Below are 15,432 nucleotides of genomic sequence, written 5' to 3' on the forward strand. Positions count from 1 at the left end.
TCGTTTTCTCCTTTGGCTGTTTGGGAGCTCAGGCCTCCTCGATTCTAGCTATAGTGTTTGTATAGGTCCTCATGGCATGCATTTTGTGCACTAACATTTCCCAATTACACAGTATTTTTCCTTTCTTTGACTTCATCATTTTTTTTATTCTAGTGTGTACTGTAAATTCCTGCAGGCCATGTTAAGCCTTCTGGAGGGAGAAATAATAAATAATTGGGTATATGGGTAAGAAAAGAAAGGGAGAAGTCAAAGGGAAATGTTACTGTCTTTAACTAGATGTAGGAGGGAAGTTTTCTTTTGCTTTGTTTTAATTTAATTTTCACTATGAGAAGGAAAAAGAAATAAACATGTCCCATAATCTGGCAGGAAATGCCTCTGAAGAACTCGGGGCCTGTCTCTGCCCTGAGATGTTCCTCCCTGTGGCAGGAGGCTCAGGGATGGGCGTGGCAGGGCCTCCTGGCCCAGTGGATGGGTGGGCATGGGCCTGTGGAGGCTGTCTGTGCAGCTGAATTCCATTGTGGTTGACTGTCCCTAGGGGAGGGTTTGGGCAGAGCCAATGGGAGCTTGCTTTTTTTTTACTATGAAAAGGAGAAAGAAATGAACTTGTCCTCTTGTGTTGCAGATTCAGTGGTTCTATCCTTTGACTCCGTTGGACAAACTCTAGGCTCAGGTACCAGTTCCTTCCCCCGTCATCCTGTCAGCAGTCAACATTGGCCACATTTGAAATGGAACCTAATGAGGTGGGGGTGTCTGGGGGTGGCAGTGGAATATCTCAGAATTGTGGGAAAGCCTCGAGGAGCATTTCTAAGGACACATGGTCTAGGAAGCAGAGTGGGATATAATACCCAGAAGACTTTGCCGTGGCTTTAAAAGTGTGCACTGAAGAGTTTGCAGGAGATGTACCTTCCTCATTCTACATGGTTCAGGTTTACATAAAAGTATGTTTTCTGTCACAGAGAGTGGTTCAGAGGGCACTGAGAGACGCCAAGCTCTGGGTACCCTGGAGTAGATAACCATCAGGGCCCCCAGCAGAATGCCAGGCTGGTGAGAGCATCACAGCTTCCTGAGGAGACACACCTCGTTGCACACTTCCACTCACACCCTCCAGGAGGTGCACTCTTTCATATGCTTTTCTTTACTTGCACTCGTGCCAAAACTCATGCAGGTGGCACACTCCCGCTCTTCCCTTTATCTGCAGTACAGGACACACAGATTGGTACCCCTGCCCCTTTTACACAAAATCACCCAGGCTGATTTGGGCTTGGCTTTCACACAGCTGTGCTGTTGGCAGTGAGCGGAAAGACAGGTTACGTTGGTTCTTCAGCTTGCTGCCGTTGTGTCCCTGTGGGAGCCCCAGAATGACATTACTTTGTGAGAAGAGTATCTCTGTGCATCAAGCCTTTGTTTTTAGTTGGAGGTGATGGTGGGTGCTGCTTGCGAATAACAGGGAGACTTTGCTGGCCAGTGGGGGCAGTTAGTCCCAGATGCAGTAGACAGATATTTCACAGCACAGCTGCAAGGTTCAGGCAGTTGTGGCAGTGTGGATAGGAGAACAGTGTTCAGAGAATATGGTCACAGCTGCCACTGTTTACCGAGTACCTGCTGGAGCCCACAGTGTGCTAAGTGCTTTACACACATCTCACAAGATAGTGTATTTTTACTTATAGATAAATAAGCTGATGCTCAAAGAGATGACGTAATCTGTCCAGCACACTCACTGATCTCTGTCCAGCTCTGGGGCCTGTTCTCTCCCCTTTGCCGTCCTGCTGTCTCACACCTGGTATGCTTGCGGTGTCCCCACCACAGTGCTGGGACGGGAGGTTGCTCTAAGACTGGGCAGGTAGAGTTTTTATTCACATAGGAAAAATTAATCAATTTTATTACATTAAAGTTAAGAACTTTTGTTCATTGAAAGACACTATTAAGAGTGAGGAGGCAGTCTAGAGTGAAAAAAAGGTATTTACAACACACATAACCAACCAAGGGCTTATTTCCAAAATAAAGAGCCACAAAGATCAATGGGAATAAAGAAACAACCCAGTATAGAAACAAGCAAAAGACCAAATAGGCACTTCACAAAAGAGGAACTCCAAAGGGCCAGTAAACCTATGAAAAGGTGTTTAACTCAATTGATATGTAGGGGAATACAAATTAGAATTTATTGTGAGATACCGCAACACAGCCACCAACACGGCAAAACTTAAAAAGCTTGATGTGCCAGTGCTGGTGAGGACATGGTACAGAGGAAGCTGAGTGTCTACTGGTCAGAGGATAAATTGGTTGCAACCACTTTGGAAAAGATTAACTAGCCCTGACCAATGCTGCTCAGTGGTTGGAGCATTGGCCCTCCCACCAAAGGGTCATGGGTTCGATTCCTGGTCAAGGGCACGTTCCTGGGTTACAGGTTTGATCCTGGGCTCTGGTTGGGGTGTGTGCAGAAGGCAACCAATTGATGTTTCTCTCTCTCTTCCTCTCCCCCCCCAAAAAAAATCAATGGAAAATATATCCTCGGGTGAGGATTAACAACAACCCTAAAAGACTAGCTAGCCCTAGCTGGTTTGGCTCAGTGGTTAGAGCGTTGGCCCGCAGACTAAAGGGTCCCTGATTGGATTCTGGTCAAGGGCACATACCTCGGTTGCAGGCTCAATCCTGGCCCTGGTCGGGGTTCATGCAGGAGGCAACCAATCGATGCATGTTTCTCACGTCTCACGTCTCTTTCTCTCTCTTCTGTCTGTCTGCCTCTCTCTCTCTCATTGATGTCTCTCTCCCTTCTGCTCTCTCTAAAAGGCAGTGGAAAAAAATATCCTCTGGTGAGGATTTTTTTAAAAACCAACTAGCTAAATTTGAATATACTCCATGACCTGGTAGTTCCTCCCATAAGTATGTTTATGTTCTCTGCATAAATGGATGCTTACACCCACACCAGGGTATATGGACAGGGTACATGCATAAGAATCTATCTCTGTCATTGAATGTAGCTAAAAGCCTGGACGTAAAGCATTTAGCAGCTATTTGAGAACTCTGAAATATAAATAGTAGCAGATAGACTGGGGTCAAAGACTAGAATTAAAAGCACTGCCATACTGGCAGTGGATTTCTCATTTTTCTTCTGGTATCCCGTGTCATGGACATGAGACAGCCCAACACCCAGCAGTGGACACCAGGGCACAGAGAGAATTCCAGAAGACCTCTAGTTATGGCTAGGGAGCAGGAAAAGGGCTCTAAGGTTCAAACAGAGAGGGAAATCCCAAGGGTTATTTTTATCTCTCTTTTCTCATGCCCTAGTTCCCAGGCAGACCCGTGGTGGTGGTGGTGGTGGTAGTGCCAGTGGCAGCAGTGGGGCCTTCAAGAACCTAAAACTGAGGAAGGAAAACCTTCCTCTCTGATTAAAGGAGCTGTAATCCCAAGAGGATGGCTTGAAATCCAGTTGATTTTTTCTCTCTGCATTCTTGCTGCTTGGCCCCAGATTTGAGTACAGATCAGGAAAAAGGTGGCAGAATATGGTAATGAAAACCTCAGTTTTCTGGCCAGAGGACTGAGAAGAGGAAGCCCAATGAACTGTAAAGTGCAGGAGGAAACAGAGGAAGGATCTCAGGAAAGTGACTCCATGAAGCTGTTTATGAACTTTCAGGCTAACCCCTGAGCTGTACATGTGTGCATCTGGTTCTAACCAACATAACAAAGACTCTGAGAATTGAACAGAGGAATAGACCACAGCCTGAGTCCCAGACTGGACACTGTGGTGCACACAGAAGACACACCTGAATAGGTTTTGAAAATGCAGCTGGCATTGAAACCACAACCCACAGAGGGCTGGTCAAAACTTGCTACCTAAATCCAACCTGGTTGATTATCTGGTAAAACAAAAATATCAACATTCTCCACTGGATTTAAATAATGCCTAAGGTTTTATAACATAATATTAAAAATACCAAAAATTAATCATTAATTCTTGAACAAGGTGGCAGTGTAGGTAACCGCTGTAGCTGCCACATCCCACAACCACATCAAAATTACAACAAAAATACAGAACAGCCATCTCTCAGAACCTCCTGAAATCTAGCTGAACAGAAGCCCTCCAAGGAAGGAACTGAAGGAGCAACAGACTGGTAGGAGGGGCGGAGACCTGGCCGTGGGCCCACACCCAGTGCCGAGGTTTAAATCTGGGAGGGATATGTTGGCGGTGGTGGTTTCCCAGAGGAGTAAGGGGTCCCAGCCCCACATCAGGCCCCCCAGCCCAGGGCTCCAGGGCCAGGAAGAGAAATTCCCACAACTTGAGGCTGTGAAAACCAGTGGGAGCTGTAGCTGAGGGATGCAAAAGCTGTGGGAGTCCTAGGCAGCTCCTCTTAAAGGGCCAGTGCACAGACTCAGACACACTCCCTCTGAGCTCCAACACTGGGCAGCAGCGCGAAAAGAGCCTAGGACATTTGGGGAGGAACTAACTTGCCTGAAATTGGGGCGAGAGGTAGAGGGGCAGCTTTCGCCCAGACAGAAGAGCTGGCAGAGGCCATTGCTCCTTTGGCAGGCCCTCCCCCCACACAACTGGCAGGCAGGAGCCATATTTGAATCTCCAGCACTTTACTCACACCTTTGACTCCAGAGACCAGACCCCTCCCTACTTGCAAGCTCATCCAAGCCATTTCCAGTGGCTTTCCTATGCAAGTGGCCTCTCAAGCCTCATGCTTAGGACTGTCTTAAAATCTCTCAAACAAGCAGCAGCGTGCCCCATATGGCTTGATAAGTGGCCCCAGGCCTGGCACTAGTGGCAGCTTGCATTGGTTCATAGCGTGGCCTCTCCTGGACACCTCAAGGCCAGCACAAGTGGCATCCAGCTACAGTTTGCTGTGTAGCTCATGCTGGGTGGCCCTGGGCAAGGCACTGGCAGAGGCTGACTTTGCACCTCCCGGGAGGCCACAGAGGCAGTGCACCTGGTGGTCAGACTTGACCACGCTGGATTACAACCCCACCACATCCACAAGTGACACACTCAAGGGGCGCTCTTGGTGAACACCAAAACTCCACTGAAGTAAATCCTGCTCCATAGGGGTGTCTCCAGCACAGCAGCTCTCTGACTATAGTTGCAGCTGGTCCTCACAGCTGATTGGTCTGGGGGTCAATTCCTCCCAGTTACGCCAACAGCAACCAAGGCTCAATTGCAACAGGACAGTGCACACAGCCCACACAGGAGCACCTAGAAGGCCCAGCTCGGGTGACTGGGGAGGCTGAGTCACTGGACCCTACAGCACACCTACTACACAAAGCCACTCTACAAGTTCCAGGAGACGTAGCAGCTCTACCTAATACATAGAAACAAACACCTGGAAACAGCCAAAATGTGGAGGCAAAGAAACATGTCACAAAGGAAAGAACAGAAGAGATCTCCAGAAAAGGAACTAAATGAAATAAAACCAAGCAAGCTACTAGATACAGAGTTCAGAATTATGGTTATAAGGATGCTCAAGGGTATTAGTAAGACTAATACAAAAACAAGTGAGACCATCGATGACATAATAAAGTACCAATCAGAAATGAAGGCTACCTGAACTGAAATGAAGGATAATTTACAGAGAATCAACAGTAGTAGAGGACGCTGAGAATCATATCAGCAATTTGGAATATGAGGAAACAAAAAACACCCAACCAGAAAAGCAAAAAGAAAAAAGAATCCAGAAATATGAAGATAGAATAAGGAGTCTGTGGGACAACTTCAAGTGGCCCAACATTTGCATTATGGGGATGCCAGAAGGAGAAGAAAGAGAACAAGAAATTGAAAACCTATTTGCAAAAAATATGACAGAAAACTTCCCTTACCTGGGGAAAGAAATAGACTTACAATCCAGGAAGCATAGAGAGTCCCAAACAAGAGGAAGCTAAAGAGGCCTACAGCAAGATACATCATAATTAAAATGCCAAAGGTTAAAGACAAAGGGAGAATCTTAAAAGCAGCAAGAGAAAAACAGTTACCTACAAGGGAGCACCCATACAACTGTCAGCTGATTTTTCAACAGAAACCTTGTAGGCCAGAAGGAAGTGACAAAAAATATTCAAAGTGATGAAAAACAGGAACCTACAACCAAGATTACTCTACCCAGCAAAGCTATCATTTCGAATTGAAGGTCAGATAAAGAGCTTCTCAGACAAGGAAAAGCTAAAGGAGTTCATCACCACCACACCAGTACTACATGAAATGTTGAAGGGTCTTCTTTAAGAAGAAGCTAATGAACAAAAGAATCTGACGAACTAAATAGATCCAGAGACATTGACACATGCAACAGACAATCATATTTCAGAGGGAAGAAGGACAGGCGGTGGGAAGAGAATAACCAAAGAAGTTATATGCATATATGCATAACCCATGGGCACAGTCAATAACAGGGTGAAGGCCTGGGGAGGGGGTGGGAGTGAGGTGGAGGGGATCAATTGGAGGGGGGAAAATGGGACACCTGTAATACTTTCAACAATAAAGATAAATTTAAAAATAAATAATCATCATCATTTGAAGAACCAGGAAAATCTCGACTTGCATGGGAGAGGCAGTAGAGATGCCAGTGCTAAAATGACACAGATGTTGGAATAATCTGATAAAGACTTTAAAGTGGCTATTATAAAAATGCTCCCAAAAGGAAGGGCAAGCACTGTTGAGATGATTGGAAAGATAGAAAGTGTTAGCCAAAAAATTAAAAATTAAAAAAAAATAAAGAAGAACCAAATGGAGATGTAAGAAAAAATACAATAACCTAAATTTAAAAAACTCAACTGAATGAGCTCAATAACAAAAGGGAGATGACTGAGGAAAGCATCAGTGAACTTGAAAATAAGACAATAGAAACTTAACCAATCTGAACAATAAAAAGCAAAAAGATTTAGAAAGTTAAACAGAGCCTCAGTGACCTGTGGGACAATACCAGAAGGTTTACCATCTGTGTCATTGGACTCCCAGAAGAGAAAGCGCAGTACAGAAGAAATATTTGATGAAATAATCGCTAAAACTTCCCAAATTTGGTGCCCAAATGGGGTTTATCCTGGGAATAGGAGGTTCAACATTAAAAAAATCAGTCCATGTAATCTACCATATTAACTGTCAAAAGAAAACTAATGGCCATGTCAATTGGTGAAGAAAAAGCATCTGACAAAATTAAGCATCAACTCATGAATTTAAAAAAACACACACACAAAACTCTCAGCAAGCTTAGGAGGGAACTCTTCAACCTGATATAGAGCATCTACCAAAAGCCTACAGCAAACATTATACTTAATGATAAAAGACTGCCCTCCCCCTAAGATCAGGAGCCACTGCTGAAAGTCCTTGCCAGTGTAATAAGGCAAGAAAAATAAGAATACAGATTGGAAACAAAGAAATTAACCCTCCTCATAGATGACATGATAGAAAATCCCAAGGAATCTACCCCAAAAAAACTTCCTAGAACTAATAACTGAGTTTAGCAAGATGATAGGATACAAGACCAAAACACAAAAAATTAATTGTATTTGTCTATACTAGCAATGAACAATTGAAAATCAAAAATAAAAATTATACAGTATTTTCCCCAAACCAAAATACTTATGTATAAATCTAATGAAACGTGTAGGATCTGTATATTGATACTTGTTCTGCTTCCATTTTTTCTTCCCTGTTTACCCACCTGTTGAAGCCACCACCTAGGAATGTCCTTGATTGTTCCTCTTCCTCACTCTTTCCCATTTTTTAAAATCTCCACAGTGGGTCTTGTCTAGCCACTTCTTTCTAGCACCACTGTCCAAGTCACCGTCATCTCTCCCTTAGACAAGTAAACATCTAACTGGTCTCTCTCTGCTCATTTGTTGCCTCCCAGCAGTTCAGAGTGATCTTTGCAGCCAGAGTGATCTTTTAAAAATGTAAATCAGATCATACCTTGTTCACACTGAAATCTCTCCAGTTACTTCATGGTGCACTTAAAGTAAATCCAAATTATGTGACATACAGGGCCCTACTTGCTGGCTCCTACTCCAGTTTCTCTCTACTTATCTCATCACTTTAGTCTGCTTGCCCCCCACTGACCTCAAGCCACATCAGCACTCGTGCTATTCCATGAATATGCCAGATCTCTTCCTCCTCAGGGCCTTTGTACTCACTGTTTCCTCTACCTAGAATGTTCATACATTCTCCTTTGCCTGACTGTCTCAGGTTTCTGTTCAAATATCACTTCTGCAGGAAGGCCTCCCCAGACCCCTTTATCTAATGTTGTCTACTCTCTTGATGCCCAGTCCTTCTCTAAGAAGGTATGTCTTTATTCCTTCTTAACATTCATCCTTCCTTCAAATTATCTGTTCATTTACTTGTATGATCTCAGTCTTCCCTCCTAGAATGTAGGCTTCATTTGGCCAGGGACCTTGCCTATGTTGTTCATCACTGTGTCTCTGGTACTTAGAACAGTACTTGGTACATAATAGATACTCAGTAAATATTTGTTGAATGAAGAGTAGAAAAATAGAAGCAATAATGTCCATCACTTAATGGACAAATAAGAATTACATAAATAATAGCACAGCCATGTAGAAGAATACTGCGATGCCATTGAAAATGATGATGCAGTTTTATTTTTATTGACCCAGAAGATGTTGAGGATATCGTTGAGTGAACTGAACAGAAACAAACCATGTGTATTGAGGCCACATGTAAGTAAAATTATATATGCATCTTCACACATGTATGTGTGGAAAGATTTCTGGGAAGATGTTCACCAAAATGTTTGTAGCAATTAAGTTTAGATGAGAGTTTCAAATGGTTCTCACTTTATTCTTTGTAAATTTTTTACATTTTGATTTTTACAATAAGCATGTGTTATTCCTACAACTGGGAAAAATTAAATTATTTTTGATTGGAGAGAGGGACACTGTCCTGTTTTGTGTAATAATTGCTTGGTGGTCATTTGTCCTTGTAGACCTCCCCGCCGTGAAGTTTAAGGTACAGACTGCAGAATGAGCCTTTTTCTCCCCTGTTTCCTGTTCCAGCTGTTTGTTTTATCCTCACCCGACGGTATGTTTATTGGTTTTTTAAATTTATTTTTATTTTTATATTTTTATTGATGTCAGAGAGGAAGGGAGAGGGAGAGAGAGACAAACACCGATGTGAGAGGAGCATTGATCGGCTGCCTCCTGCACCCCGTTGGGGGCCCAGCCCACAAGCCAGGCATGTGCCCTGACCGGGAATCTGTCCAGCAAGCGCGATGCATGGTCAGCGCCTAGCCACCGAGCAACACCAGCCTGGCTGCTTATTGTTTTTTTTTAGAGAGTGGAGTGGGGGAGAGAGGGAGAAGAAAACATAGATGTGAGAGAGAAACATCAGTTGGGTGCCTCTCATACGAGCCGCACCTGGGGACCGAACCTGCAACCTAGTTATGTACCCTTACTGAGAATTGAACTCGCCACCTTTCTGTGTACGGATGATGCTCCAACCAGCTGAGCCACACTGACCGGCCAGGGCCCAGCTGTTCTTTTGACATGCTCTTCCTCATAATCCTCCTGCAAGATGCCCTGGCATGGTCTGGACACACTTGATGTTATGAACTGAATTGAATTTACTGCATGCCCAGCTCTAGACATCTGCTATTTTCCCAGAATAGAGGGGAAATTGATGCATGACAGCTTTTCCTTCACTGGTATGGGCCTCTACCTCCCACTGGAGGTTTCATTCCATTGACCCCCAGCGGTGGCCCACTGCAGAAGTGCTATACTGTGCCTGGACAGAGGGCTCCTAGTTCCATGGGACCCTGTCTTACCAGGAACTTCTTGCTAGGTCTCTCTCCTCCCCCATGCCAGCATCCATCCATTTGAGACTGGATTTCATTTTGTGATCCTCCAAGTTATTTTACTGGGTCAGTTAATTTAGTCTAGGTCAGTGAATTTTTCTGTGTTTATTTTATAAAACTGCTTTTCCTATTTTAGTTTGTCTTTGATTAATTGATCCTATGTTATGATTTATTTTCCTGACTTGAGATGATGTGGGAAATGTTTGCACTTTAGCCAGTCCCTCTCAGGGCTCTGTGGACTCCCACAGTTTATGTGTGGGCATGGCTAGGGTCTTTTGACACCACCCTGGGGTGGGGGGTGGTTGATAAATAGTAGGTAATTCTCTCATGGCAGCTGCTCTCCTAATATGACGGTCTCCTTTTTCGTTTCCGAGAGTCAGTGAGACGTAACATAAAGAGGCTTCAGAGTTAGGCCTGGGCTGGATCAGCAACATCCCAGCTAGTCTGCTTTTTGGTTGGGGATATAAAGCATGTTGTTTCCCCTTTCTGAGTCTGTTTCCTCATCTGTAAAATGGAGATAATACTTACTTCATACGGTTGTAAGGATTAAATTGAGAGTATAGGTAGAGTTACTGAGAGCAGCATGAATACACAGTAGATGCTCAATAAGTAATAGTTCCCTTAAGTTTTTTCCTTCGTCTGGCATGTATGACAGTTCATTTGTAACTGTCACCAACTTTCTCCTCCACCCAGACCATGACGTGTATTACTTACGTTTAATATAACCCATGACTTTTATTGGAGACTCTGCAGTGCCATGTCTTCAGAAACGAGCGACCTCTTTTGGTTAAGATAGGTCCTCGTTTCCTTTACCCTTATGCCCTTTGCACTTAGCCATTCATCATAGCTCGGAGATTGGAGCTAGAGACCCCTTTTAAGATCTGGCAGCAGAGCTGCTTCTCCTGTGTGGCTGGAGTTGTCCTGCCTAATGGCCTGTCCTGCCTTACTGGCTCCTGTGTATTCCAGTATGAAGCACTGCAATTTTCTGATAGAGTGAAGTCCATATATTTTTATCCCACAAACTAAACTTTATAGACCTCAGTAATGTTCCTCAACTGGTCTTCGTGGAAAATACTCATTGTTGTCAGCAGCAGTAGTTATTTAATAAGTGCTTTGTGCAAAAGCACAGTGATGGTTGATGGGAATTTGTGGTGGTTCTTTAGGATGAAAAAAGAAAGTGGGTCACAGGCGACCAAAAATGCCAGTGGCACCTTTGGCTCACGATGTACACCTGTGGTCCTTGAAATTCCATTTGGGGCCGGCTGGGCGTGGCTCAGCGGTTGAGCGTCGACCTAGGATCCAGGTGATCAGGGTTCGATCCCCTGTCAGGGCACATGCCCAGGTTGTGGGCTCGATCAATGACTCTCTCATCATTGATGTTTCTAACTCTCTCTCCCCCCTCCTTTCCTCTCTCTGAAATCAATAAAGACATTTAAAAAAAAAAAAAAAAAAGAAATTCCATTTGGGGCTCAGTGGCATGAAGGTGAGCCCAGAGTAGGACAATGGGCCCCAGGGAACTTTCAGGGAAGTCTCCTTTCACCCTAGAATAGGATCTCATTGTGTAGGGTGCTCCCCGCTGTTTACACATGAGAGCATAGGTAGAAAGTGGTAATGTTTGTACACCACGCTGAGATAAGCAGGAGGGGACTTAGGGTTATCTAAACAAGGCATTGTGAAAACATAATTCTCTTTACATTGTAGAATTATGATGAGCAAAATGTTTTACAGAATATATTAAATGTTGACTAAAAAGGAGCTTATTTCAGTGTTCATAAATTTTTATGTCATGTTTTATGCCTCACCGGTGGTCAGTTTTCATAAATGTCCCATGTGTGCTTGAAAAGAATGTCCATTCTTTACTTGTTGGATATAAGGTGCTCTGTATATCAGTTGGTTCAAATTTATTTATTGTTCTGTTCAAATCATTTGAATTCTCGCTGACTTAGTGAGTCTGAGTTTTCAGTGGTGTATGCGTTTCCACTGTGATGACAGTAGACCCATTGTATATTTCTTGTAATTCTGTTCATTTTGCCTTATATACCAAGAATTTTCATTATTAGGTGCATACACACTTTAGTGCATGGCCTCCTTTTGTTTATGTCCAGTTTCTGAACCTTCTAGGAGTTTATATGAGTTAGAACACAAATTTATCCCTTGAAATAGCAATGGAAGAGTTAATGATTAATATCAAAGACTTTCAGCGTCTGAAAAAGCATTTTAGGCATTCACAGGTCTGACTTGGTGCAAGTGCAGAAGGAGAAGAGCAGAGATTTGCACTATTGATGCCACTTCCCATCTGGAGCCAGGCAAAGGACACACAGGGGTCCTCTGTGAGGGGTTTTTATAATGCTGGACTTTCCAGCCTGGTTGAGGCAGGAAGCCTAAACCAGCATACTAAACACCTCTCCTCCGCTGCACAGTTGCAGGCTTGCTGCTCTGACACCTGGGAAGAGAGTACCCTCAGGTGCAGGGAGAGCTGTATGTGCACATCAGTGTATATTGTGCCTGGCTGACTTGGGAGTCCCAGAGTCTTCTGTTCATATTACAGATTTGGGATCCATGGACTGCCAGGGAGACCTGGGCTTCATTGAAAGTTTCCCAGTGGACTAATTGTCCCTGAGAGTTGGTACACTCAAAATAGCATTTCCATTGTATACGCTGAATTCACATGCAACTTCAAGAACACGTTTGTATACAGTGAGATGTTGTGGGATCTGCAGCCTTACCCAAACCCAACAGTAAGAAGCTCTGCACTCGCACAGTAGTATGCCTGGGACTTCCTGGTTGCTTTCTGTTCTAGTTTATGTTTCCTAAAGATTATACTTAAGCTTTCCTGCTAGTCAGGGACACTGTGAGGAACTGTACAGGTTAGACCATCAGTAACAGTTTATGACCATGTGGCATATTCAGTAACAGCTTATGAATATGAGAGTAGAGAGCTTGTCAGGTAAGATCCTTGGCTGAGTTGGAGATGGGGCAGTCACTGGTTACTGAGAGCCTCAGGAAGCCTCGGTGGAGAAGGTTAAATATTAGGCTTTTATAAATGACAGGAGGGAATTACCTTGGAAAATTTGGAGTCGTCCAAAGGGAACCCCATAGTAAAAGCCAGAAACTGAAATGAGGAAAGTATGCCTAGGAAGAGCAGCTCAGGCTCTCCATAGGAGGTGGCGGTGGTGTAGCTCAGCTGGGCAGGGTGGGAGCCAAGGTGTTCAGAGCCAAGGAAGCGCCAGTGCACAGGGTGCCAGGCTGGTGAGGAGGAGAGGCAGCTCCCACCGCTGCCGTTGCCCCCAGCGCTGACATTGCCCTCACAGCGAGGGAGGAGAGCGACAAAGGACCCAGGACCTAAGGCTACCTATTAGGCTCCCTTGGTCATTTGGTTACTCCATTTATTCTTCCATTTATTCATTACGTTTATGGTATACCAAGTCTGTACCGTACCCTAATTAGGTGCCAGAGATACAGAGAACATATATAGTTAGGATTGTTTAACTGTAAGCAACAGAAATTGACCCTGGCTAATGCAAAAGAAAAAGAAATTTACTGGAAGGACATGAGTACCCATAGAATCAAATTAAAAGCCAGACAGCTGGTACTCAGAAAGGACATGAAGGGCAGTGCCAGGAATCTAGATGGCAACAAACGGTCCATCTCTTTAGCACACTGTTTTTCTCCTTGGTGTCACTCAGCTCAAAAAAGAGTCCAACCAACCTAGCATTTGCCAAGTATCTATGCTTTAGATAAGGAAAACCCATGGACAATCTCACCACTTGCCAGCAATGATAGAAGAGTAGATCCTGGAAAGAGATTTAAGGGGTTTGCTTCTAAAAAGAAAAAGAAACAACAGATGTGCACTACAGACTCATGAGCAACTAATGGCAGAAATGCATTAAGTTTTGTATGTTTGGTGATGAGCCTAGATAAAGGGCATTTGGGCTAGTAGTTTAGATCAGAGAAGGTGGTGTTCATTCACCATTCTTTTAACCCGGCAAGCACAGTGTTGGTGATGATGCCTTAGTAGAACTTCCAGTCCCGTGGAGGAGAGACATGAGTCAAAGAGTCTGATAAGTGTGTAATTCCAAATTATACACTTCGGTGATCCATGAATCTGACCCATGAATCTGTGTGAGGAAATGACTGGAAACCAGGGAAAGAACACCGGGAAGGAACAGGCAGAGTAATCCCCACAACAACATTCCATTCACTTTCAGTTATCCTGAAGCCCTCTGCACCCTGGCCCTTCCCATGCTTTGGCTATGTGAACCAATTACCCTATTTGCCTAAGTTAGTGCAGCCACTATATTGAATGTGGAAACATTGGGAGATAAGCACAGACACCTTCACTTTGTCTTCCTCTGTCCCCTTAAACTATTTTCAGTGTGGGAAGTCCAGAGAATTTTTTAGTTTACTTTTTTAATTTAAACCTTTTTTGTTTTTCTTAATTGGTTTTTATAAGTTCCCGACATTATTGAGCAAATCCACTCATCCGTTTATCTGAGTTAGAGCAAAACCAGAATTATTTTGAAGAAAGGTGTTCACTTGCCCAAACCTGTTCTCTTGGGAGGCAAGCCTTCTGTTGAGTTATGTGTCCTAGTCAGTATCTTCAATTTTAAGAAGAGGAATTAGCCTCTCACTGCAGCTTAGCTGCTTATGAAAGCACTCGAGGCTGGCCTTAATCGGCCTGCAGAATGACTCTGGTGAGGTGCTTCCCTGTCTTGGCCATTCATTGCTTACTGAAGGCTGAGTTTCTCGAAAGCTTGCTGCCTAGCCCTTTCCATTTAGTTGCTTGGCCTTAGTGTTCTGGTTTATCCTCAGGTTAAGCCAGGCAAGCTGAGAACTGCATTCATAAACCACCTTATTTTGGTGATGCCATTCCACACGCACACACTGCAAACATTGAACAAAGTTAGAGGAAACAATCCTATGACACTTCCTGTCATTTTTCTTCGACAAATATTTTTGGGGACGCAGAAAATTTCCCTCAAGTCTTAGTATCAGGAATAGCTGTGGTTCTCCTGGTTTATTTACATCAGTGCTTTGCGTTTAGTTTTAGCTGTGAGAAATCTTGGGGATAGATCTTCAATGCTCCTCCAGCAAGCATGGAGGACCTTAGGACATCCACTTTTGGTGCTTTTGTCCTGACTGCATTTTATTATTTTTCCTATGCTCATTTACTTTTTGGCCCCCATATTTCTTGTTTTTAAAAGAAGAAAACTTCATAGTTTTTTTAAAAAACTGCTTCAACTTCATTTTAGAATGAGGCAAGATATAAAGAACTTAAATAAAATAATGATTTATCATTTGTTGTAAACATCAATTTGTTTTTAGATTTCAATTTAAGTTTCCTATTCCTATGTAATCAGATCTATCAATTTTTTTTTTTTATTGATTTTTAAAAATTGACTTTTAAAGAGAGAGGAAGGGAGAGGAAAAGAGAGAAACATGGATTGGCTGCCTCCTGCACACCCCCTACCGGGGATCGATCCCGTAGTCCTGGCATATGTCCCTACTGGAAATCGAACCGGCAACCTAACCTTTTGGTGCATGGGACAACACCCAACCAACTGAGCCACACTGGCCAGGGCTGTCAATTCTTTGTGATTGTCATGAAGGGGATCACTGCCATGGATTTGGGGACCCCTTGGCT

General features: G+C 43.7%; 1 protein-coding gene across 3 annotated transcripts in view; it reads left to right on the plus strand.

Annotated features, from left to right (window-relative positions):
- Positions 1-582: 582 nt before the first annotated feature.
- The window catches only part of ST3GAL3 (ST3 beta-galactoside alpha-2,3-sialyltransferase 3), a 96,660-nt gene continuing 81,810 nt past the window's right edge, over positions 583-15,432 (plus strand). Inside the window, exon 1 of one of the 3 annotated variants that reach the window (XM_087820380.1) lies at positions 583-670. In XM_087820380.1, the coding sequence (XP_087676506.1) occupies positions 598-670 (73 nt within the window). In that variant the 5' untranslated portion in view covers positions 583-597. The remainder of the gene's footprint in view (positions 671-15,432) is intronic. The other 2 variants (XM_087820379.1, XM_087820381.1) reach the window with 2 other exon arrangements.

This window comes from Miniopterus natalensis, chromosome 9 (assembly GCF_054644295.1).
Source record: "Miniopterus natalensis isolate mMinNat1 chromosome 9, mMinNat1.hap1, whole genome shotgun sequence".
NCBI classification, from domain to species: domain Eukaryota; kingdom Metazoa; phylum Chordata; class Mammalia; order Chiroptera; family Miniopteridae; genus Miniopterus; species Miniopterus natalensis.